The sequence below is a fragment of the Ovis canadensis genome, chromosome 3 (assembly GCF_042477335.2).
Source record: "Ovis canadensis isolate MfBH-ARS-UI-01 breed Bighorn chromosome 3, ARS-UI_OviCan_v2, whole genome shotgun sequence".
Taxonomy (NCBI): Eukaryota; Metazoa; Chordata; class Mammalia; order Artiodactyla; family Bovidae; genus Ovis; species Ovis canadensis.
The window spans coordinates 179,055,861-179,081,844 of NC_091247.1; the positions used below are offsets into that span (position 1 = coordinate 179,055,861).

General features: G+C 36.5%; 1 protein-coding gene and 1 pseudogene across 2 annotated transcripts in view; one reads left to right on the top strand and one right to left on the bottom strand.

Annotated features, from left to right (window-relative positions):
• HCFC2 (host cell factor C2) overlaps nucleotides 1–20,137 on the top strand; it is a 43,660-nt gene extending 23,523 nt beyond the window's left edge. For both annotated transcript variants that reach the window (XM_069585211.1, XM_069585212.1), the window contains 8 exons: nucleotides 1,564–1,731; nucleotides 2,252–2,304; nucleotides 7,827–8,004; nucleotides 10,881–11,084; nucleotides 11,628–11,701; nucleotides 13,588–13,725; nucleotides 15,210–15,395; nucleotides 19,240–20,137. In XM_069585211.1, the coding sequence (XP_069441312.1) occupies nucleotides 1,564–1,731; nucleotides 2,252–2,304; nucleotides 7,827–8,004; nucleotides 10,881–11,084; nucleotides 11,628–11,701; nucleotides 13,588–13,725; nucleotides 15,210–15,395; nucleotides 19,240–19,554 (1,316 nt within the window). In that variant the 3' untranslated portion in view covers nucleotides 19,555–20,137. The remainder of the gene's footprint in view (nucleotides 1–1,563; nucleotides 1,732–2,251; nucleotides 2,305–7,826; nucleotides 8,005–10,880; nucleotides 11,085–11,627; nucleotides 11,702–13,587; nucleotides 13,726–15,209; nucleotides 15,396–19,239) is intronic.
• Nucleotides 17,699–18,091, bottom strand: LOC138437617 (large ribosomal subunit protein eL33 pseudogene; annotated as a pseudogene).
• Nucleotides 20,138–25,984: the final 5,847 nt, after the last annotated feature.

The following is a 25,984-nucleotide window of genomic DNA, read 5'->3' on the forward strand; positions in this document are numbered from 1 at the left end:
TATGGGTTGCCTTACTTTGAGAAACATAAATAAACTGAGTTGTGAATAGGATCATGGAGGAATTTACATGGGAGTAGTTGAAAGAACTTGGCTTAATTATCCTCTAAAATAGGGTCATAAAACTTTTTTTGGTAAAGACACAGAGTGTAGATATTTTAAGTTTTGTGGACCATATGATCTGTATTACAACTACTCAACTCTACTGGTGTAACATAAAAGGAGTCATGTTATTTAGTTGTTTAATCCTGTCTAACTCTTTCACAACCTCATGGACTGTAGCCCTCCAGTCTCCTCTGTCCTTGGGATTTCCTAGGTAAGAATACTGGAGTGAACTGTCATTTCCTTCTCTAGGGGATCTTCCCTACCAAGGGATAGAGATCTTCCCTACCCTTTCCCTTACCTTCTGTTCAAACCCACAGGGAAGCCCAAAAGCTGGACTCATAGACAATGCATAAACAAATGAACATAGGTGTATTTCAGTAAAACTTTATTTACAAAAGTAGGCACAAACTGGATCTGGCCCATGAGCCATAGTTTGCTTTTGCTGACTCTTATTCTAAAAGATACAAAGAAATAGATATTAGACTTGTTATATAAAGATTAAATTATAACTTACAGATTTCAGCTCACTGAACTGAAACTGTTAGGCATTCAGTCATGTCCAACTCTTTGTGACTGCGTGAACTGTGGCCCACCAGGCTTCTCTGTCCATGGAATTCTCCAGGCAAGAATACTGGAGTGGGTTGCCATTTCCTTCCCCAGGGGAATCTTCCCAACCCAGGAATCAAACCTGGATCTTCTGCTGCAGGAAGAATCTGTAGGCAGATTCTTTGCCCTCTGAGCCACCAGGGAATTTCAACTCACTAGAATAGATTTTCCTTATGTAACTGTCTAGAGATGGAATATACTGCTCTGGGATTTGTGAGTTCCCTAATTTTGTAGGTAAGCAAAAAGAAAACTGGGATATTGTAGAAATAATTTTAGGTACTTTTCTCCAGTTCAAGAGTCCACGATTGTAACTTGTTTTAGAAATGTTGGTAATATTTTATGCCAAAATAATTACCTGTTTTGAGTAGTACAAGTTTTGATAAGAAGGTATTAACTTCAAAGAAGTTATATTTTTCTAAAATATCAGCTCTAAATCATATTTGCTAACATTAACAGTATTTCTAACATGTATTCTCTTGGCTTAAAATTGGTTCATAAAATTAAAAGCTCCTGAAGAGGTAAAATAGTAAAGCTGTAACTGTCAAGTACTTGGTTTCCCCCCCTCCTCTAGGATTAATTTTTTTTTTTAAATTTGGTGACTCAGCTTAGACCTGGATTATTTTGTTTATAGTTTTATTTGCATAAGTAATTAGATAAATACATTGAATCAGAACTCTAAATTATTTTCATTTGACCTGCTATAGCTTTGCTTATCTGAGTAAATTTTTTCCGTCTTAGTAAACAGATGAAATATTCATTGCTGATATTTTCAGAATTCCAGGTCTCTACAAACTATATAGAGAAACTGTTGATACATTTGAAACTTAAATACTTAATACCAATTTTGTTCTTTAGAGAAACCACCAGCACCATCACAAGTACAACTGATCAAAGCCACTACCAATTCTTTTCACGTCAAATGGGATGAAGTGCCTACAGTTGAGGGCTATCTTTTGCAGTTGAATACAGACTTGCCATACCAAGCTGCCTCATCAGATTCTTCAGCATCACCAAATATGCAAGGTAGTATAGTTTTTACGCTTAGAGCATGTATGCTCATATGCTTTATGAAAAAAAGATAACTATAGAAAAGCCTGTGATTAGATCTGGTTTAAGAAATGTTATGCTATGATGTTTCCTACCTGGTAAATCAAATATGTTTCAACTCTGGAACTTGGCTGTATTACCATCGTGATATAGTAGAACACATAGATGTGTAGGGTAGAATGTTTTTTTGTAGTTCATTTTGATGTGCTTTCTTAATTTGACATGATACTTGTTTAATTATTTTTTATAAATATTTCAGCTTTCAAAAATATTTGAACTAACAGGCACTTGGAAAGTAAAAGCAAATTTAATTTTACATGTTCTTCCAAAAAGGATTTAAATCAGCTATTAAGCAGACTATTAAGAAAACAGATAAACTTTGATAGTTACTAATTTTTAAACCTTTAATATGTAACTTTTAAAAATATTTGACTGTGACATATTTTCTTGGTAGTTTATTTATAGCATATCAGTCTGAACTTTCCTATTTCTACAGGAGTCAGGATGGACCCTCACAGACAAGGCAGTAATAGCATCATTCCTAACAGTGTAAGTTGAAAAAATGTATAATGGTAAATGAATGTTTATGGTTATACTGCCAGTTTTTATTAATATTTTATATTACCTTAGGATAGGGAGTCTCAACCATGGCTATACATCACATTCACCTCTGAGATTAAAAACAAATAAACACAGGTTCCCATGCCTTTCCCCAGATCCAGTGAAACAGAATCTTTAAGATGATGACCAAGTTAACTGTTTTTTAAGGAAAGCTCTGCGTATCATTGTGACAGTAGCCTGAATTAAGAACCCTTGGCTAGGAGATTGAAGTCTCATTGTACATAGTATCAGAGGCTAGTATACACACAAGCATATACACCATATATATTTTAAAAAATAAATTTAGGTGTTACTACAAGGTTTATAATAAAGAGCAATGGTTCCCTACTCTGTTCCTATTTGCTCTTGATCCTGCCTCTCTAGAAACTACTACTTTCAAATATTTTATCTTTCTTCTGTATCTACCTTTGTGCATATAAATAAAATCCTTGTGCTGCCACTTCCTGACTTTCTAGTTTTAGATCAATTGTTTTCAGTAATGGAAGATGAAGATTTTTTTGGTCTCATTTCCTCCCCTTTCTCTTCCCATGCACTTATAATATTTTTAGTTGAATCATTATGTGATATTTACATTGTGATGATGATATACTCAGAGCTGAGCCCTGTAATGTGCTATGAACATTGTTCCTTTTGCATGTAATTTTTTGTTTTTCTTGGCATTGTTGACTGCCTTACTTTTTCATTTGCTTGATTTTCTTCTTGCCTATCATTAATTCATACTCTGATGTTCCAATAAAATAATAAAACTCAAAATATTCGAACATATAGTTTCTTTTTTCTTTCTTTACCACCCCTCTGCCCCAGTAACCATCCCTACTGAAACCTCTGGCTTGATGCTCTAGTTTGTGCTAATTCTTCTCTAAGTCTGCTACTCAGCTATAATCTTAAAACTTCCATTTGTTTCTTTTTTAAAAAACAAGTTTTATTTATTTTTTAATTTTTTTTGGCTGTGCTGGGTCTTCTTTGCTGCATGTAGCCTTTCTCTAGTTGTGGCTAGTAAGGGCTGCTCTCTAATTGTTGTGCATGGGCTCTTTTTCCCCTCCCCTTTTTTCTTATTTTATTGGAGGAAAATTTCTTTACAATGTGTTGGTTTCTGCTGTACAACAGTGTGAATTAGTCATAAAAGAATTTGCCTGCCAATGTAGGGGACATGGGTTCAATCCCTGGTCTGGGAAGATTCCACATGCTACAAGGCAGTTAAGCCTGTGCAGCACAGCTGCCAAAGCCTGTGCTCCCCAGAGCCAGTGCTCCTCAACAAGAGAAGCCGCCGCAGTCGCTGTGGCACATGGGCTTGGTTACTCCACAGCATGTGGAGTCTGCCCAGACCAGAGGCTGAATCCATGACGCCTGCAGACAACTTCCTAACCACTGGGCCACCAGGGAAGTCCCCATTTGTTTTTTATTGTAAGCTTCTTTTATCTCTTTTCTGTGTTAGGGCCTGTTTCTTGATCTCATGTCATTCTCTTTTTTTGATATTCTCCAATAGTTTCCTGAGAAAGGGAGTATGAAAGGTAAACTTTTTAAGATCTTCCATATCTGAAAATGCCTCTCACTCTGTTTACATTTGATTGGTAGTTTGGCTGGGTTATAGAATTCTATATTGGAAATGTTTTCCTGAGAAACTGAAAGGCATTTTCCTACTGTCTTGTAGCATTCAGTGATGCTGTTAAGAAGTTGGATGCCACTTGGATTCCTGATCATTTACATGAGACCTAATTGTTTCGTTTTAATCCCTAGTTCTCAGAAATTTCAACAAGCATGTACCTTAGAGTGTATGTCTTTGCTTTGTTCACTGTGCTGTCCATTCAGTGGACTGTGTCATTCTGGGAACTTAGGGCTTTCACTACTGATTATTCTTTCCACATTCTCTTTTTTTTGTTACTCCTGTTATTGAATGATGGTACTCCTGAACTAATCCTCTGATTTAACTTTTTATTTTCTATCTTTTCTTCTGATTGGTCTGCTTTCTGAAAAGTTTCTTCATTTGTATTATAAATTTCTTATTCAGTTTTTAAATATATTCAGCCACATAGTTACTCTCTAAAAGCCTGATCCTACTCTTTCTTTATTTTATGACATTTTATTTTTGCTTCAAAAATATAATATATCTCTTATCTCTTCAAGAATTATGCTTTTTTTAAAAAAAGGTGAGTTATATTCTTCTCTCAGCATTATTTCTGTTTTTCAAGCTCCTTTTAAAAAAATGTGGTCTTGGACTTCCATATTAGAGCCTGTCAACAAATGTCTGGTGATGCTTGGTATCCTTTCATGTTTAAAGTGAGGCATTAAAAAGGAGCTTGGAGGCTGTCTTAGTCCATTTGGCCTGCTCTAGCAAAATGCCATAGCCTAGATGGCTTATAAACAAGAACAATTTATTTCCTGCATTTCTGGAGTCTGGAAGTCCAAGATCAGGGTGCCGGTATGGTCGAGTTCTGGTAAGGAACCTCTGAAGGATTGCAGACTGCTAACTGATCATTGTATCCTCACATGGTGGAAGGAACAACTGATCTTTCTTGGCCACTTTTATAAGGGCGCTAGTCACAGCCCAAACTTGCTGCTTTGTGATACCATTACCTTGGGGGTTAGATTTCAACATGTAATTGTGGAGAACACAAATGCTCAGACCATAGTGGCTGTATGCATATAGCATGTTTGATTAGTAGACCTTAATGAGGGTTTCTGGGTGAGAATCCACAAATACTAGTATCTTTTCTCTTGGACCAATGGGTTTCCTCTGAGACTTCTCCAGCCTCTTGCTTATGGGTTTTAAGCCTGGAGCTTAATGCAGGGTAAGCGGTATCTCTCTGTTCAGTATACAGACTTTCACTTAATCCCCATTTTCAGTAGGTTGCCTATTCTCCAGCCTCACCAGAGAGATACTGTACCATAGTCCAGAGCCTCCCATTTCAATCTTTGTGCCTACCTTCCTTCTTCAGTTGGAATGGAGGTGTGGAATTTGTTTGCCTTTGTATACTGGAAGAGCAGAGCTGGGGCTACAACCACTTTTTTTTTTTTTAGTTTTAAATTTATTTTTTAATTGAAGGATAATTGCTTTATAAAATTGTGTTGGTTTCTCCCAAACATCAACGTGAATCAGCCATAGGTATGCATATGTCACCTCCCTCTTGAATCTTCTTCCCACCTCCCTCCCCATACAACCACCGTTTATATAGTCTTCTATATGATGGTCCTCTGGTGTTTATTTGCATTCTGTACTTCAGCCTCCAAAGAACCTGATGCCTCCAATTTCCGAGCCTTTCTGGGCTCTTTAGCAAAAATGGTTCACCTGTCCATGACTTTCCACCTACAGGCTCTTAGCTTCAGCCTTTTCTGCTCTATAAAGGCATGCCTCATTTTTTGCACTTCACTGTACTATGCTCGCAGATAGTATGACATGGGGAGTTCATAGTGAAATAAACTTGAGGTCAAATTCTTGCTTTGCTGCTTGCTGGCTACTTGATCATGGGTATGGTATCTAAGATCTCTGAGTCTCATTATTTTCCATCTATAAGCTAGGGTGATATTATCCAATTTATAGAATTCTTGTGAAACGTAAGTGAGATTCAGACTTTATAAATATGTATCATGGAGCCTATCAGGTAGTATAATGGTCCCTAATGGTTGTGGATATCACCATCGTCATTTATTAGCACTAGCATAATCACCGTCAATTAGAATGGAGGCTGAGTGTGTATTGGGCTTCCCTGGTAGCTCAGCTGGTAAAGAATCTGCCTGCAAAGCAGGAGACCCTGGTTCAGTTTGTGAGTCGGGAAGACCCCCTGGAGAAAGGAATGGCTACTCCAGTGTTCTGCCTGGAGAAGCCCCAAGGCCAGAGGGGCCTGGTGGGCTACCGTCCATGCAGTTGCAAAGAGTCAGACATGACTGAGCACAGCACAGAGGGCATATTATGAACAAGTATCCTTTGAGCCATGAAAAATTATAATTGACTATGGTTATAATTGACATTAAAGATGGAGACAGAAAAGTAACAAAAAACAGGTAACTTAAAAGAGGCAGGCAATATTGGGGTATTTGAATGAAGCCAGATCACCTTTATGGTTCAGCAGACCTGTAGTTATTGCTATATAATAACTGATATTTACATTGGTGATTTGAATTACCAAAAGGTTTAAATGTGTTTATTATAGTATCTTTAAGAAAATAAACAGGTGATTAGGAAGATTGCTATCTTAAATGTTTAATGGTGAAGAATATTGATATGTGTATGTATTAAATCTTGATGCCTATATGGAAAACTCAGTCATACAAAATAATTTGTATGCTTGAAGGTTTCATGTAACAGATTTTTCTTTTAGGATTCAAAAGATCTTTAGTAAGGGCTTCCCAGGTGGTGCTATAGTTGTGAAGAATCTGCTTGTCAGTGCAGGAGACATAAGAGACACTGATCCCCAGGTGGGGAAGATCCCCTGGAGGAGGGCATGGCAACCCACTCCAGTATTCTTGCCTGGAGAATCCCATGGACAAGGGAGCCAGGCAGGCTACAGTCCATGGGGTTGCAAAGAGCTGGCAATGACTAGAGTGACTTAGCACACACAAAATCTTTAGTATACATGTCTAATCTTGTTAAGAAAATTTGACCAGAATGTTAAACTCAGTACCTTGGGTATTGTCACCTATTCAGTTCAGTTCAGTTGCTCAGTCATGTCCGACTCTTTGAGACCCCATGGACTGCAGCACGCCAGGCCTCCCTGTCCATCACCAACTCCCGGAGCTTACTCAAACTCATTGAGTCGGTGATGCCATCCAACCGTCTCATCCTCTGTCGTCCTTCTCCTCCTACTTTCAGTCTTTCCCAGCATCAGCATCTTTTCCAAGGAGTCAGTGCTTTGCATCAGGTGGCCAAAGTATTAGACTTTCAGCTTCAGCATCAGTCCTTCCAATGAATATTCAGCACTGATCTCCTTTTGGATTGACTGGTTTGATCTCCTTGCAGTCCAAGGGACTCTCAAGAGTCTTCTCCAACACCACAGTTCAAAAGCATCAATTCTTTGGCGCTCAGCCTTCTTTATGGTCCAACTCTCACAACCATACATGACTACTGGAAAAAACATAGCTTTGACTAGAGGAACCTTTGTCGGCAAAGTAATGTCTCTGCTTTTTAATATGCTGACTAGGTTGGTCTAGCTTGTCCATATTTACTTGAATACTAGCTACCACTTGTAAAATATAAATTTTATTCCCTCGAAATTTACTGTTCCTTTTCCCTTCAGAACTGATCTTTTGAGAATGGATATTAAGTGAAAAGAAATTGTTTTCTTAAGCTATTATAAAATTTAAAGAATAATATAAGGCTATAATTTAAGCTGTTTTATATTTTGGATAATTTATTTTCAAAAGCATTTAAGTTGTAAATTATTTTGCTTGTTTTTACATATATTTCTATTTAATTGAACATTACTTGCTGCAATAAATTATTTTCTTTCTTGTAGATCAGTGATATAGTGAACAATGTAAAATCTGAACATACAGCCATGAAAGGAACTTCAGTGAAAAACAAACCAGATCTCAAAGCATCAAATGATTCTAATGCCTCTTTGCATTCATCTTTGTCAGCTAATGCTTCTAATCATAATAGTTGTGTGGTGGATATGCTAAGGAAAAATGAAGGTATAAAGATGGCATTTTACATAAAGCTAAAGCTTTTTATAATATAGAGAATTTTAGAGTCTTTGAAAAAGTAAATGTTACATAGTTTGGATCCAGTTTCAAAAGATGATATATACTTACTACATTAACCCTAATTAAAATGATGTCATGATACCAAGCAAGAACTTACCTAAATAGTGAAGATTAGTTATTGACTACAGAATTTAAATGAGGCAAGCTCTCGTATGCCATTTGAGGTTGGCCAGTGTGTTCAATGTCACTGTTCCATTATTCTATTGTCCTAGTGCTTATAACTATCTGTAATTATTTATTTTGGGTCAGGATTTTGTCTGTCTTGTTCACATATATTTCCTCAGCACCCAGATCCATGCTTGGCAAATTGTAGTCACTTAATAAATAAATGAATAAATAAATATTTGTTTAGCAAATAACTGTATTATCCTCAGAAAGATAGTTCATTTATGAGAACTGTTGATTAGCCTGTTGAATGCATGGAACAGCTTATAATTTGATGGCTTGTATTTAAAAGATTTTAATTCTAATATTCTGGTATCATTTGTGATATATTAAATGTTACCTCTGATTTCAGTATCTAAACTTTTATAAATCTTATTCTGATATATCCCTTGCATAGTAATATGTGGCCTCATTTTTAATTTGAAAAAATTGTGACAGTTAATAAAAAGCTAATCCCTCTTCAGTAAATAACAAGACAAATATTCTTTTTATTTCCATTTTTCTTTAAGAATCCATGGTAGATAAAAATATTCAAGAAAAATAGTTTCCTATAGTTTTTCTGATTTCATTACTTGTGGAAGAGGAGAAACTTTGTTTTGTTGATTTGCTGATGTAAATGAATCATTTGGTCAGAATTATAAAAGCTTGGTACTAGACATCAATTTAAATTTTTATAGTGATTTTCTATGTCCATCATGTAGAGAAGTTTACACTCTTGAAAACAAATATGAGCTTTGAGATTTTAGGATCCTAATGTACTCTAAATCCTACCTATAAGGCAGTTTGGATAAAATTAATATTAGGCAAATGGGGAAACGAGTGGTTATACAATGACAGCATCTGGCACATCGTGGATATTCAAATATGTAAATGAATGGCTAGCTAGTCTCAGGTTAACAAGAGGAGATTGGGCTTTTCCTCTGTAGGTTGGAGTAACTGGTATTTTTCAAAAGTGAAAGAGTGGCACGATTAGTTTTTGTTTTTTATTTTGGAAAGGACATTCTAGCCTCACCATCAGGAAGAGCTATTATAGGAGATGATTGGAGACTTGTTAGAAGGTTCTTTTAGGACTTAAAGAGATGCACAGAGACTAAAGCAGTGGGTGAGATGGAGAAGAGAGAATACATTAGTTCAGAGACTCTTAGAAAGTAGCACCTATTAGACTAGGAAACTGGTTGTATATGAGAAATGAAAACGAGTTGAATATGACTCCCAGTTTTCTGAGTTGGATATTCAGTGGATGATGATACTCTTCATCAGGATAAGAAATACAGAAGCAAGAACAGATTTGGGAATAAGATAGGTTCAACCTTGAACTTGCTGTTTTTGAGACACTTGAGGAACATGTTGGTAAAGATTTCTAGTGGGCAGTTGGATACCATAGGTCTGGAGTCTAGAAGGCAGTTCTTGGCTGGAAATATTAATTTCAAAGTTAAGAATGTCTAATATCCACAAGAACAAGGACCTTCTCTGACTTGTTCACTGCTGGATTCTCAGGACCTGACACTGTGCCTAGGACATACATAGTTGAGAGATGTATGATTTGTAAATGGTAGCTAAAGCAGCAAGGAAATATGCAATGGGAGACAAGATAGGGCTTGGAAAATACCTGCATTTAGAGTCATCTGAACAAGAGAAGTCAGCTAAAGAGATTGAAAAGGCTTCCCAAGAAGGTTAGGCAAAGAACCAAAAAAAAATGGTATCATATTTTTTACCTCTGTAGTGGGTATTACCATTTATAACTATACATTTATAATGGTATCATATTTTTTACCTCTGTAGTGGGTATTACCATTTATAACTATACATTTATGATGCATACATGAGTGAATACAAGTCATAGACAGAAACAGCTTCAAAAAAAAAGTATGTGGTCAGCATTGTTTATATTACACAGAGGTCAAGTAAATGAAAATTGATCAGTATCCCTTAGAGCTAACTATCCCTGGACATTTGTCAGAGCCATTTCCTTAGAGTGGTGTGCTCAATCAGATTGGGGTGGTCAAGAAAGTAGACTGCTCTGAAGGAAAGTAGCAAGGGAAGATGGTGACTGGAGAAGACTTGATAATGTGTATAGATTGAGGGCCAAAACTTGCACAGAAGAATTTGAAAACCTTGAAGAGAGAGGAATGATTGATAAGAGAGGATCCCAAAATATAGGGGAAGGAATGGGACCAAGAGCACAAGCGAATAGATTAAACTTACCTTAGGGGAGAAGTCATCTTCTGAAATGGAAGAGAAGACAGAGGGGCTGGGCACAGTCATAAAAACATTTCTAGTTTAGGATAAGAGAAGGCAGAAAATGGGTGGCATTCATGCCTGATGACTATTTCTTTCCCTAAAATGGAAGGCAAGGCCATTTGATCTATGGTTGAGTAGAATTTAAGAACAGTGATTCAGGGTTTAGAATGGAGGAAGGAACTGAGAAGTTGGACATCCATGGATATGATGCATTTTATTTTTCTAAATGTTGATATTTTATGCCTAATGGTTAAGTCATATGGCTGACATTTGTGGTGTTCACGTTTAATGATTTTAAAATTGAGAATGCTTAGAATTGGGTGACAAGAACTCTAAGATACAGCAGTTACTTGCAGATATTCATTTGTTAATAGTTAATCTTTTCCGTTTAATTTTAGGTCCTCACACTTCAGCAAATATAGGTGTTCTAAGTAGTTGCCTGGACTTAAGAACAGTAATCCCTGAAACTTCTGTATCCAGTACTGTTTCCAGCGCACAAACTATGGTAACCCAGCAGACCATTAAAACTGAATCATCCAGTACAAATGGGGCAGTTGTTAAAGATGAAACTTCACTAACAGCATTCAGTACCAAAGCTGAAGGTTTGAAATGTGTTTCACATACTGTATTTTGAGCCATTTTTGTATAGAAATTCAGCAAACGTATTTGTTTTAGATGGGAATTGCATTTCATCTTGGATTGAATTGAATATAAAAAGATAAAGGCATTTCATTTAAAATCATTACATAGTATATTCTCTGCTGCACTGTAATACAATCAGACTTTATCTTTCCTACCATGAGTTTATTCAGCAAAACGTTTTTTCCTTAGAAAAGATTAGTTCTCTGCTATGGAGTAACAGTTCTTATAGCTTGATCAATTTCTGATTTTGTAAATTCTTATTTTATGATTTTGCAATAGGAATTGGTTCATGTTTGACAAACATTCTCTGAAGTTCCAGCTAGTCAGCAAATCCTTGAAAAATGAGCTTTGTGAATTAGTTCAAGTTAGAGGGTCCATATTTCTAATTGTTGTGATTTTTTTTCTCCCTCTGGCTAGTTTTGCATATTTATAAGTTATATTTTAATGTGTCTGTTTGCTCAGTGATTATATAAGTCTTATCTGATGAATTGTTTAATTTTTAGTTGATGAAACATGTGCACTGCCTGCAACTAAGATAAGCCGTGTGGAGGCACATGCTGCCACGATGCCGTTTTCTGTAAGTATATGCCCTGGAGATGAGATGTGCTTACAGGTGGCTAAATACACTTTAAATGCTGAGCAACTTCAGCCTAAATTCAGGAAAAGGCTCTTGGGTATCCTCTTAGTAATTACTTGACACAGATTGAAAAATGGAGGCTTAAAGAGAAAAATGTTCACAGTGTAACCTTAAGGGGAAAAAGTTGGATAAAAAAATAATATATATAGTGCATTCCCAATTTTATTAAAAACACACAGTACATACATTCACACTCTCACATGAGTCCACACAAATCTATACTACCTTGCTAGATGATTTTCTTCAGGTTGTGGGGCCAAAGATAATTTTTACTTTTTCTTTATGTTTTCAGTCTTTTTCTATAATGTTAACTTTCATAATCAGAAATGTGTGTATATACATAAATATATGTACATATGTAAATTACTTAACAATTTAAAGAATAAAAAGACATGTTATAGAACATAAAACTTGGATGGTTTTATTGCTAGCTGTTTAATAGGAGAACAACAGAATATTGCAATCTTGAGTCAGACATACCTGTAGGATATCCTAATAATCTCTAACATTGGATTTTTTGGTGGAAGGCCAGAATTAGTCTGCCTGGTATCAAACTTAAATGCCAGGAATGTGCCTCACAAATATTATACTAAGATTGTCTCAAGTGGATGAATAGGAGGATAATACATATATGTGGTTTTGTATATTTTTAAATTATCAGTCATTTCAACTTTATTGCTATGAGCAAGAGTTTTTATTTAACCTAACATTTACCATTTAGAACCTTCAAGAACAGTTTGTAGTTTTAGTTTTCTTTCAGTGATGATTCTGTGGATTTTGATCATGTCTTTACCTTCATTAGCTTTCACCTTTCCAGAATGTTAAGCGGTAGTGTTCTAATAACTCTTCTCAAAGAAGAATTATTAAAATGATTTTTTTTCTCTTGAATCTGTTTTACAGTGCATCAGTTGGAATGGTATCTATAGTTGCAATTGGAGCCAGTTGTTTTATAAAAGTTGTTGAAGAGCGTTTTAACAAGTTTAAAGCTATTTCTCTTAAAAACCTTTAAGACTCTCCTGGTTAGCTCACTTTATCATGTGTGATAGCCTCAATAACAAGTACTGTGAATTATAAGCATGTACCTCTGCTGTTATATATTTAAGACAGATTAAATAACTGAAGTGCATATTTGTTTCGAGCTTCTGGAAACAGTGTCTCATTTATAAAGAAGATGGGCTTAAAAAGGACAAGTATAATTCACTTATCACTAAAAGTAGTTTAAGGTACAGGAAGTTTATTTGTTAAAGCAAGATAAAAATGTCAAACTGTTTAATCTGCTCCTCTTTAGTGTATGCTAAATTATATTCAAATTGCATTTTAGTTTTGAACATTTTTTCTCCTTTTAGGTTTGGAGAATCACAGGTATTTCAAGTGCAAAGATCACTGAATTTCTGCTAGTTGTTTTTGAATCTAGAAATAAGCCAGCTTGCAATGAATTTTTCCTTATTCGCTCCTTTTGGAGCGAGTTGTAATGTCACACTAAAGGGATTATTACATTTTCTGAGAGAGTCTCTGAAATGACAATGTTCTATAAAACAGCTGGCATTTTAACGTATCACTGATTGGAAAGCATGCTAACTCCAGTAGGTTGATAGCACAGAGCTACTGACTTGGAGAATGCCTGTCACTCCCTGTGTTTGAATTGGCATCCCTGTCTCACTTGTCAGTTGACCTAATCTGTTAAGAGTTTATTTACTTATGAGCTATTAATGTTGTGGCGTTTACCCATATACATACTTGTAGATCACTGCATGGAGTTATTAAATCTTGGCATTTCTTGTATGTTCAGTAAGAGTCTTCATAAATTTTTCTTTCTCTGAAATTAGAAAGAGACTCCTTCAAATCCGGTGGCCATGGTGAAAGCAGGAGAACGACAGTGGTGTGACGTAGGAATTTTTAAAAATAATACAGCTTTGGTGAGCCAGTTTTATTTGCTGCCAAAAGGGAAGCAAAGCATTTCAAAGGTAGCTATTGACGTGTATTCTACACTGTTAGTATAAGCCTCAAACATGCAACTTTAAGAAGTAATCCTGATTCAGGACATTTGAATGAGTGAAATTGGGATCTGTTTACTACCTATAATTAAGAGTTTGTATTAGTTATTGTATTCTTTCTTAAGGCTCTGTTTATAGAATATATCACAAGCAGGTTATTTTTAAAAGTCTTATACACTCACTGGGCTGGAATGATACAGTCTGGCCAGTACAGATGAAGATTTCTTGAAGTATCTCTAATGTTGTTACCTGGAGTGTTTAGAACGGAACTTTTTTTTAACTTAGAACTTTTGTTAGTCCCAATTTCATAATTTAAGAAATGTAAAGTCCTTAACACTATTGAATACAGTGAGGACCTTATATATAGAGAATTAACCTTCTAAGAATTATGAAATAGATAACAGCTCCAAAGCATACTGAACTAATTTTTTCTGGAATAGGAATTGCAGAGAGGGAATTGCCAACAAAATGGATATTCAGGTTTGAATCTCCCAAAGATCTTACAAATGGAGAATGTAACATTTATCATTATATTTTGGTTTCTCTAATACTACTTTCTGGTGTCCCACTTTTACATATTGAATCCTCCAATTCTTAACAAAAACAGACACCCTTATTCATATTGTGTTAGTATTATGCCTAACAAAATTTCTGGCTGTAGTTTGATTTCATATATATGGAACTACCTGTATCTAAGGGCCTGGTAGCTATCTGTCTTTCCCCAAAGAAGGAAACATATAGTAAACTTGAGTTTGAGTTATCAGTTTCAGCACTTGACAGTGTGACCTTGGACAAATCACTTGTTTAACCTCGCTGAGACTGTTTCCTCATCTGTGAAATGAAGTAACTCCCTTAAAAATGGGATGAAACGTTGGCACTGTCTCACAGTGATGTAGTGATGTAAAAACTGTTTGAAAGTTGTAGGTGTTATGAGCTTCCTACCTAGAGTATGCAATCCGGTTATTTAATTTAACATTTATTCAGTATCTGCTGAATATTAATTTTTAAAATGCTCTGTGCTGGTGTGCTAGTTGTTCCTTTTCTATCAAGCTTGCTTGCCTATGTCCAAAATGTATCGTTCCTGGCTAGACTGACAGTAAATCTTCTGAGATTTTTATTCCAAGTTAAATTTACATGGAGATAGTTGTTACTTTGTTAATACTGGTTAGTTTTTTTTCTCTTTTCTCTGTATTCTTGATGTGCAGAATACCTTTATATTTCTTTTTATAACCAGTGACTCTCAACTGGAAAGGCACTTTTCTTCTGGATGAGAATCACCAATTTATGGGCTTATTTACTTTTGTTTTGAGGGGGTTCATTCCATATATGAAAGAGGAAAATAAATAATGTGCACTACAACCCTAAAACTTAATTCATTCTTTAAAAGTTTTGTTATTCAATGAAAAATAATTAATTGCATCTTTCCTTTGACTTTTGCATATATTACATTTTAGATAGGAAATGCAGACGCACCTGACTACAGTTTACTTAAGAAACAAGATCTTGTTCCAGGCACAGGATACAGATTCAGGGTTGCTGCCATCAATGGTTGTGGAATAGGCCCTTTCAGCAAAATCAGTGAATTTAAAACTTGTATTCCCGGTTTTCCTGGAGCTCCTTCTGCAGTCAGAATTTCAAAGGTGAGACATCAGGTCAAGACTTAATGATTTAAATTACTGAAACTTTGTACATGAAGTAAAACTATCAGTTTAAAGATTCCTTTTAGTGTCTGATGAAATGAGAGATATCTAAAAGGGGTGGATTAAATTTTTAAAAAACATTTTTTGCTAATCACTCATAATATATATTTATTTAAAATATTTTAATTTATTTGGCTGTGCTGAGTCTTTTTTTTAAATTATTTATTTATGTTTGGCTGTGTTAGGTCTTTGTTGCTGCATGGGCTTTTCTCTAATTATGGTGAGTGGGGGCTACTCTCCCATTACGGTGAGCAGGCTTCTCATCATGATCGCGTCTCTTTTGGTGGAGCACGGGCTCTAGGGCCCAGGGTCTTCAGTAATTATGGCACATGGGCTCAGTAGTTGCGGCTCGTGGGCTCTAGAGTGCTCAGTAGTTGTGTGTGCTGAGTCTTAGTTGCAACAGGTGGGATCTAGTTCCCTGACCAGGGTTCAACCTGGGCCCCCTGCATTGGGAGTACAGAGTCTTAGCCACTGGACTACCAGAGAAGTCCTCATTCGTGATATTTTAAAAATTTATTTATTTTTAATTGGAGGGTAATTGCTTTACAATGTTGTGTTGGTATCTGCTATACATCATCATGAATCAGCCATAGGTATACACATGTCCCCTCCCTCCTGAACCTCTCTCCACTGCCCCCCCTCCTTAGATTATCACAGAGCTCCAGGCTGATTTCCCTGTAACCTCCCATTAGCTATTGGTTTTACACATGGTAATGTATATATTTCAGTGCTGCTTTCTCAATTAGTCCCACACTCTTCTTCCCCTGCTCTATCTATAAGTCTGTTTTCTATGTCTGAGTCTCTCCTCCTGCCCTACAAATAGGTTCATCAGTACGATTTTTCTAGATTCCATCAGTTCAGTTCAGTCACTCAGTTATATCCGACTCTTTGTGACCCCACAGATTGTAGCACACCAGGCCTCCCTGTCCATCACGAACTCCTGGAGCCTACTCAAACTCATGTCCATCGAGTTGGTGATGCCATCCAACCATCTCATCCTCTGTTGTCCCCTTCTTCTCCCACCTTCAATCTTTCCCAGCATCAGGGTCTTTTCAAATGAGTCAGTTCTTCGCATCTGGTGGCCAAAGTATTGGAGATTCAGCTTCAGCATCAGTCCTTCCAATGAATATTCAGGACTGATTTCTTTCAGATATGTGTTAATATATGATATTTGTTTTTCTGTTTCTGACTAACTTCACTCTGTATAACAGGTTCTAGGTTTATCTACCTTACTAGAACTGACTCAAATTCATTCCTTTTTATGGCTTAATAATATTCCATTGTACGTATATATCATAACTTCTTTTATCCATTCATCTGTCAATGAACAACATCTAGGGTTCTTCCATGTCCTGGCTGTTGTCAGTAGTGCTGCAGTGAACATTAGGGTACATGTGTCTTTTTCAATTATGATTTTCTCAGGGTATTGCCCAGTAGTGGGCTTAAAAAATGCTCAACATTGCATATTATTCAGTTCAGTTCAGTCACTCAGTTGTGTCCGACTCTTTGTGACCCCATGAATCACAGCACACCAGGCCTCCCTGTCCATCACCAACACACAGAGTTCACTCAAACTCCTGTCCATTGAGTTGGTGATGCCATCCAGCCATCTCACCCTCTGTCATCCCCTTCTCCTCCTGCCCCCAATCCCTCCCAGCATCAAGGTCTTTTCCAAAGTCAACTCTTTGCATGAGGTGGCCAAAGTCTAGGAGTTTCAGCTTTAGCATCAGTCATTCCAATGAACACCCAGGACTGATCTCCTTTAGAATGGACTGGTTGGATCTCCTTGCAGTCCAAGGGACTCTCAAGGGTCTTCTCCAGCACCACAGTTCAAAAGCATTAATTCTTCAGCTCTCAGCTTTCTTCACAGTCCAACTCGTCACATCCATACATGATCACTGGAAAAACCATAGCCTTGACTAGACGGACCTTTGTTGGCAAAGTAATGTCTCTGCTTTTGAATATGCTATCTAGGTTGGTCATAACTTTCCTTCTAAGGAGTAAGCGTCTTTTAATTTCATGGCTGCAATCACCATCTGCAGTGATTTTGGAGCCCCCCAAAATCAAGTCTGACACTGTTTCCACTGTTTCCCCATCTATTTCCCATGAAGTGACGGGACTAGATGCCATGATCTTTGTTTTCTGAATGTTGAGCTTTAAGCCAACTTTTTCACACTCCTCTTTCACTTTCATCAAGAGGCTCTTTTTTTTCTTTTTTTTTTTTTTTTTTACAAATCCACACTTTTATTTATCTTCAAGAAGTTTAAATTCTCGAAGGGTACAGCATCACACGAATTCTGTGTCCAATGGCCTTAGCAGGAAGGTTGCTTCGGAATTTGGCACGAACCATGCCACTGTTTCCATGAGCTCGAGTGATCTTTCCCCAGATTACTCTGGTTTTGTTAGGTTTTCCACCAGGAGTTACTGTGTTGTTCTTTGCTTTGTACACATAAGCACATCTCTTGCCTAAATAGAATTCAGTTTCATCTCGAGCATATACACCTTCAATTTTCAGAAGAGCAGTGTGTTCCCTTTGGTTCCATAGACCCCGTTTATAGCCAGCAAAAATTGCCTTGGACCACAGCCTTCCAGACATATTTGTCGTTTTAGAAGTCCTGTTCCCAGCAGGCCTTCACAGGGTCCAAGATGGCGGAAAGAGCCAAGAGGCTCTTTATTTAGTTCCTCTTCACCTTCTGCCATAAGGGTGGTGTCATCTGCATATCTGAGGTTATTGATATTTCTCCCGGCAATCTTGATTCCAGCTTGTGCTTCATCCAGCCCAGTGTTTCTCATGATGTACTCTGCATAGAAGTTAAATAAGCAGGGTAACAATATACAGCCTTGACGTACTCCTTTTCCTATTCGCTTATTATTAGAGAAATACAAATCAAAACTACAATGATGTATCACCTCACACTGGTCAGAATGGCCATCATCAAAAAATCTACAAATAATAAATGCTGGAGAGAATGTGCAGAAAAGGGAACCCTCTTGCACTCTTGGTCAGAATGTAAATTTATACAGCCACTTGGAGAACAATATAGAGATTTCTTAAAAAAACAACTAGGAATAAAACTACTGTATGATCCAGCAATTCCACTACTGGGCATGATACTTTTAAGGACACAAATTTCAAGCAGAATTACAGCATCCAGATTTTGGAAAGTCAGGGAAATCTGTGTATGCTTCTTATATTAATTTTGTTCTTGTTATAGAAACGAAAAGTATTATGCTAGAGAATTTTAATGTGTGTATTCAGTTGCTCATTCATGTCTGACTCTTTGCCACCCCATGGACTGTAGCCTGCCAGGCTCCCCTGTCCATGAACTTTCCCAGGCATGAATACTGGAGTGGGTTGCCATTTCCTACCCTTCCTAGTTGGGAAGGGGATCTTCCCAGCTCAAGGATCAATCTTGTGTCTCTTACGTCTCTGCTGTTGGCAGGCAGATTTTCACCACTGTGCCACCTGACATTTAATTGGATTATATTTTATCCTAAGGTCATATCTCTGTTTAGAGAAGAAAAGTTCTGCTTTCAGATAAGAAAGATCTCGTTCTTTGGGTGTACAGGCAGACATTTAAGCCTAGTTATGTTTTTTAAAAGGGCATAAATTAAACATTACGGATCCAGGTAAGGTAAATTTTTAAAAATCAACAACAAAAGTTGTAACATCTGATACAGTTACTTTAGTGAAAACATCTTGTGTTCTAAAGATAATATAGTAAGTGCTACTAGAGAAAACTTCAGAACCTTTATCTGTTTTTGTTTTTCTGCTCTCTTCAAGAATGTCGAGGGCATCCATCTTTCCTGGGAACCTCCAACTTCACCTTCTGGAAATATTTTGGAATATTCAGCCTACTTGGCTATCCGCACAGCACAAATACAGGATAATCCAAGTCAACTTGTGTTTATGAGGATTTATTGTGGTCTTAAGACATCTTGTATAGTAACTGCTGGGCAGCTTGCAAATGCACATATTGATTATACATCCAGGCCTGCCATTGTGTTCAGGATATCAGCAAAGAATGAAAAGGGATATGGACCAGCTACACAAGTTCGATGGCTTCAAGGTAACAATAAAAAAGCACCTTTAAATTGATTTTCTTTTCTTTTCTTTTTTTTTTTTTTTACTGAAGCTATTGTGATGATTATTTATTAGTAACTGGTTTTGGAGATTTGTCATTTAAAAGAGTATTCTCTGACTGTATTTCTAGCAGTTATGAATTTGAGTTTGTAAGTTGTTCTTAAAATGTATTTGCTTAATTCTAGATCCAAATAAAAATAGAAAAGAAGCAAAGCCTCTCTGAAAATCAGTATATGAATTCTTCCCTATAGTTATAGCTCTATTATAAAGAAAAATAGTAAAATTAAGATAAAAGCTAAAGGCTTTATTACCCCAATATCTTTTATAAAGGCCATGTAACTCAGTCATCCTAGAGTTATTGAGATGAATCTAGTAACTGGCTGTTGTACACTGTGCTGTCTTATATGGTAAATGTTCCCTACACTGAAAAGGTCCAGTTTTTGAGTACTCCGTCTCACGTTATTCTGTATGAGCAGTGGTCCTCTAGCAACTATCTTCTACTGGATAATATTTGTAATACTGATTTTAGGAGCCATTTGATTCATTTCTTTGTTTACCTACAGTTAGCACAGAGCTTAAGAAATTTAAAAAAAAGAAAGAAGCAAGTTCAGAAACTCTGCTTTGGAATTTTTATCATTTTCCAAGAATCATAGCAACATACAAAAAGATTAATGGGTTTTCTTGATTCATACCAGGTTGATATATTGGAATATATTTTTGGCCAAAGCACTTACCTGGCCCTCAGTTTCCTGATTAATAGATGAGGGAGTTAAAAAGAAGTTTACCTTTAAGGTCCCTTTCAGCACTTAAATTCAGTATGTTCATTAGAAGTGAAGTTTATCACTAAATATTTTAACATCTGTCTTAATGGATCTAATTTTGCTTTTGCTGAAATTAAAATGTTCATAACTTAAAATTCAGCGTTTTTTGTCCTCCTTATCACAGAAAGAAAGAAGCACCTTAACAGGACATGAGTTTTGAAATAGTGTTTTAAACATTTGTAAGATTTTTGTAAATGCTCTAAATGTTTTATTTTTGCATTGTTTTTACCTTGAAATTGTATAAACTTTTTTACAACTGAAATATAAGCATTAGACAGCTTACTCAGGTTCCATTACAACCTTAAAGATACATATAGGCATTATGGAGAGTCTGCTACAGGTGACTTGTTTTAAACCTTTTAGGAATTTCATGGTTCCACTGCCTATTCAAATCCAGAATAAATATATAGAGCAATAATTGCAGAAAAGACATTTCAGACTAAGCTGCAGTAACTGCAGGAGCACAGGTCTGTCCTTTTTATACCATGTAACCTTTTGCCAGTTGAGGTTGACTGAGTAGCTATGTCCTCAAACTTCATGTATAATACTCCCAGCAAAGATGGATTTAATTGTGCAGAACTGATATGTATGTATGTTCCAGTTACTAATTTAAAGTGTATAGAATATTTTAATATATAATTTTTGTAAAGAACTGGGATTTTTATACTACAGTATTTGTAATTAATGTGTCTTCACTAATTAAGTTTCTCTTGAAGTAAATATGCAAACTAGACACGTATTGAGAGATTTCCAAACTCTAAAGGTAAAATAAATGCACTACTGTGGTGTTGTTAGAATACCTTTTTTGTGGCTATATGAATCCTTGATCTCTAAATGTGTACTTTACAAACAGTGTTTACAAGGAGCTTCTCTGGTTTGTTAGCCCAGCACCTGCCTTGGTGAGAGCCTCATTCTGTATTTGTTTAACTCATATGCATTGCTTTTTGGCATATGCTTGCTTTTTGCACTAGTAGAATTTTAACTTACCTCATTATTATGTTTGTAATCATTTGTATAGCTTCCATAATATGTCTGATATAGGCTAAAGAAGTACTTAACCAAAGTTAAAATAAATGGTAAGCAATTTTGCACATATTAAATGCTAGGGTTTGTTGTATATGTGTGTATGTTTAGTTATAAAAAAAGTAACAATGGAAAGTTACAGTAAGTATATATTTCAAGCCCAGTCATTTTATAATCTACTTGCTTTATTAGGAAAAGGTCTGGCTTTTAACCCCTTATTCTCATTTAGGATTAACAGTTTGTTAATCAAACTGCATCAACAGTTTGCATCTTGAAGCAGTTCTCTTAATGACAAAGAATAAGTTGACTTTAAACAAAGAATAGAATATTTGAGTGTTTCTAACTATTTAGTATTTTGTTTTTTAGTTTACTTTGCTTAAATGCCTCTTCTGTTCCAGACTAGCAGGTGAATATGAACCTGTGGTTCTAAAATATGTCTTATTTTCTAGAGAGAAAGGCAGTCTTTGTATACCAAGGGATTTACTTTGAGAATTAGCCCAAATTCTTAACATTTTTTTACAATTGTACATTAACTTCTAGTCACATTTATCCCTTTGATAAATGGTTGGTGACTGAAAGATGCCATAGAGAAATCTCTGTGGCTTTGACATTAATAGTTAGTAAGAGATCATTGAGCTGTATGTTTATGAAGAGAATGGATGGAGATAAATAATAGGAGAAGTGCATTTAGCTTCTTATGATTTGCACATTTTCTAAGTGAAGATCCTCTGGTGTTGCAGTGACTGCAGTGACTGCAGTGATAACATGCAGATATCTTTCGTAAGAGGACTTACACTGAGTTAAATTACTTTCTTTACTCCTCCTAACTGAATAAGCAATTCAGATGTACAAGTCTTTGTGCCACAATCCTCCTGGACTCTGCAGCTTTGGTTCACATAGTAGTAAAAAGATTTTTCTGTTGCACGCTCTTAGAATTATGTTTTCTAAAATATTGTACTGACTTCATTTTAGTTTAGTAAACTTTGGCAACTTAACTAGAAGTAGGGTATTGTAAACTCACTTTTACTCGCATTAAAAAAAATAATAATAACCTGATTGCATGTATGAGCCCCTGCTCCCTCTAACCCAGTCACATAAATATAATCATCGGTAAGAAAGTCAAACTGTTGATCCATTATTTCAAAGACTTGTAGACTAGCAGAGTTTTGTTGCAGAGATATGGTCTATATAACTGGAGATATTTTTTAAAATTGCGGCATTTGTAGCATAAAAATAACTTGTAACATTGGATATGAAGAGATTATTCATATTTAAAAGTATTGTAGTCATCTGATCTTAAATGAAGTAGGTTACAAAATAGACTTGGTCCTTGACCATTGAAGGTGTAAGTAACTGACAGTTATGTTTTCCAAGGCTAATTTTAGGCAGTTTTATGGACTGTGTACCAGTGACATGTAAAATAAAGCACCTTCTCCACTGTAACCAGTTACAGGTGTTATTTATTTTGAATTATGTGGAAGAAAAATTAGTGATGGCATAGTAAATCTGTAGAAATGTTGATTTTGTATAAATCACTTTAAATAATATAGGCAATCTTGTAAATAATGCTGCTGTTAGTTGTTTAGTCGCTAAGGTGTGTCCAACTCTTTGTGACCCCGTGGACTGCAGCACACCTTTTCCTGCACTATCTCCCAGAGTTTGCTCCAACTCATGTCCATTCTGATGATGATGCCAGCCAACCATGTTATCCTCTGTCGCCCCCTTCTCTTTCTGCCCTCAGTCTTTCCCAGCATCAGGGTCTTTTCCAGTGAGGCAGCTTTTTGCATCAGGTGGTCAAAGTATTGGAACTTCAGCATCAGCATCCTTCCAGGGAATATTCAGGGTTGATTTCCTTTAGGATTGACTGGTTTGGTCTTGCTGTCCAAGGGACTCTCAAGAGTCTTCTCCAGCACCACAATTCAAAAGCATCAGTTTTTTGGCACATAAAGAATGAAATGTGTCTAAAAACTTGTTTATGAGTTAGTGGATTGTGTTTGGGAGTCATTTTCTGATAAAAATATAAAGCTTCTCTAACCTTTATTGTAGCTAAACTAGTATGCTTGAAAGTAAAAAAGCAAATGGCTCCAAGAAACAGATTAACCTAGTTGTCCCATTTCTTTTTTTTTTTTCCTTTGGTCTTGTTTACTTTTAATATTTTTTTCTTCGTGCTTTTCCTTTTAATTCATAGCAGCCTGTCTTCTGTCCTAGCTGCTCCATCAAAATGGCTGTAGCAAAGGTCAGGGATAACATCTCATTTCCCAAATCCAGTGAATTGTTTCATTGTACTTAATCTTATCATTGAAACTTTAACTACTTTAAACTTGACACTTTCACCTTTTTTTAGCTTCTGTCAAACTGTGCCCTCTGTCTTCTTATGTATCTCCTCTGTCTGCAGTCCTGTTTTCCACTCCCACCTGTCTCCAGAGATTCACGTAAATGTTGCCAATCTGATGAAGCCTTTCCTGACATAATTTATTTCTAGGGAGACTTGCCTCCTTTTTCCTGTGCCCCCACTGCCCTTTGTTCAGTCTTGTCATAGCAGCCTAAAAGCTGTTATGCCCTTAACTTGTCAGCATTGTACCTCGCCCTCTGCCAGGTGGTAGGTCTCTAGGGCGGAGACTGGCTCTTTATCTCTCTTCCGTATCAGCCATTTAGCTGGTACTTAAATATTTTAACAAATGATTAAGGAAAATTGTCACCTTTATGTCTCTTTCCATACTTCCTCTCCTCTTCTCAAATTGCATCAAAGTGCAAGGGAGGCTTTCGAAGGGAAAGAGATTTTAGCAGATTTAATAAGCTTTTGGAGGAAATACAAGGTCCACCTTTGTCTTACTCTACCCTGCTGTTACTTAGGTTCCTAAGAGAAGTTCTGAGATAAGTAAGAGATATGTTACTATGTATTTATTACGCTAAAAAGGATTTAATAGGGGTGTGTATAGATATCAAGAGGGATTCTTTGATCTAAAAAGATATGAGCATTTAGTGAAATCGGTTGGCATTACTGGATAATGATTTTTAATGATCAGGATTTCTAATGATTTTGGATGATAAGCAAAATGAGCTAAAAATATTTCCAGAGTCAGTCTCTCTGATTTCCACACAGGAAAGCCATGGACAGTTGTCTGGAAGAAGCTGCCTATTTAATACGTAAGCACAGGGAGCTGCTGAAGGACACAGAGCCCCAGCATTAGTACTGCTCTGGAGTCCGTCAGGCCACTGTGGCCACCTCTAAGCTTACAGGACAGAGAGCTTTTGCTTGAAAGTAAGATGACAGTGGCACACCTTCCTTCCAGGTTTCCCAGTTATCCTTGGGAGTTCTTACATAGTTATGCATTTCTATAAGTCAGAAAAGACTTTTTAAAAATCAAGCCTGGAAAAACATGAACTGCAGCATTCTGGGAGGAACAATTAATTCTAAAAACTGAACGACGAAAGAAAAAGCTATACCAGCCTCCTTATCCAAAATAGATTCTTGTATCTTCTATTTCTATATCTGTATGGCACAGCAGCTAATATTTATTTTTTAACAAAGAGTAATCTGTCCACTAGCAATTCATGGTCCAGCAAATGTCCAGCTCTGACCAAGGGAATTATCCATTCCTCCTCCTCTCTGAGAAGATAGAGTGGAAGTTCCTTAAGAGCTTGAGGAAAGTCCCCTCCCTATTTCTCTGTTTCTTATTGAAGAAGGAGGGCAAAGCTACAGGTATGATAATTATATCTGGTTTAACAAAGGTGTGGGTGTGCCACTTAAGGCAGCATAGCATATAAGAGAGTGGGTGAGACCCTGTAGGTCTTGTCAACTGCTTGGTCCAAAATCATCCTGCAGCCAGTTGCAGTTGAGCACTTCCTGGTGGCAGTGTCCATTCCAGTTCACATATGGGTAAGATTTTGGGTCTTGCAGCAAGCAGCCTAGGATTTTAAAAATAGCATAGTGATGTCTGGAACTTTTTGAATGATTGGAACCCGGGTGGGGAGACAGGACCTAAAGGATACTCTCTGTCTGCTCTCCGTTTCCTGGGAGTGTGGTGCCAGCCATTTGCTTCCAGGCTTAGTCCACCTCTTGTACCAACTCCCTAACCCAAGATAACTTTGGCCTGTGTTGCTGGGTATAAAGCATAGATCCAGTGTTTCAAGATTTTTTTTCTTTCAGATTTCTAGATTGAATACCAAAATGTATAGTTAATCCCCTCAATAAGATTAAATTGCACTTTAACTGTGCCTTGTTTAATCTGCAGAATGTCACTGCTGGTGATGACCCTGGCAGAGATATGATTGCAAAATTGTTATGACAACTTGGGCACCTGTTATTGACCAGTGTGGAGAAACTAGCTGCCATGCACTTTATTTTTCAATTGCTTAATACATAAATGCACTGTTAAAAGAATGTGCCAAAGGGAATTTGTACTTTTGAAAGTCAACAGAATTCAGTAGAGTCAATGTCTTCTCAGTTTATTTTGGGATTTGCATCACTTATCATTTTATTCTCCACTTATACAAATAATTATACCCAGTGAACAAAGTAACCGGTTAACCAGAATCATGCCAGTGGCTGAACCAACTTGGCAGAGCAGCACTGTAATACTGCCATCCCATTAGATCCC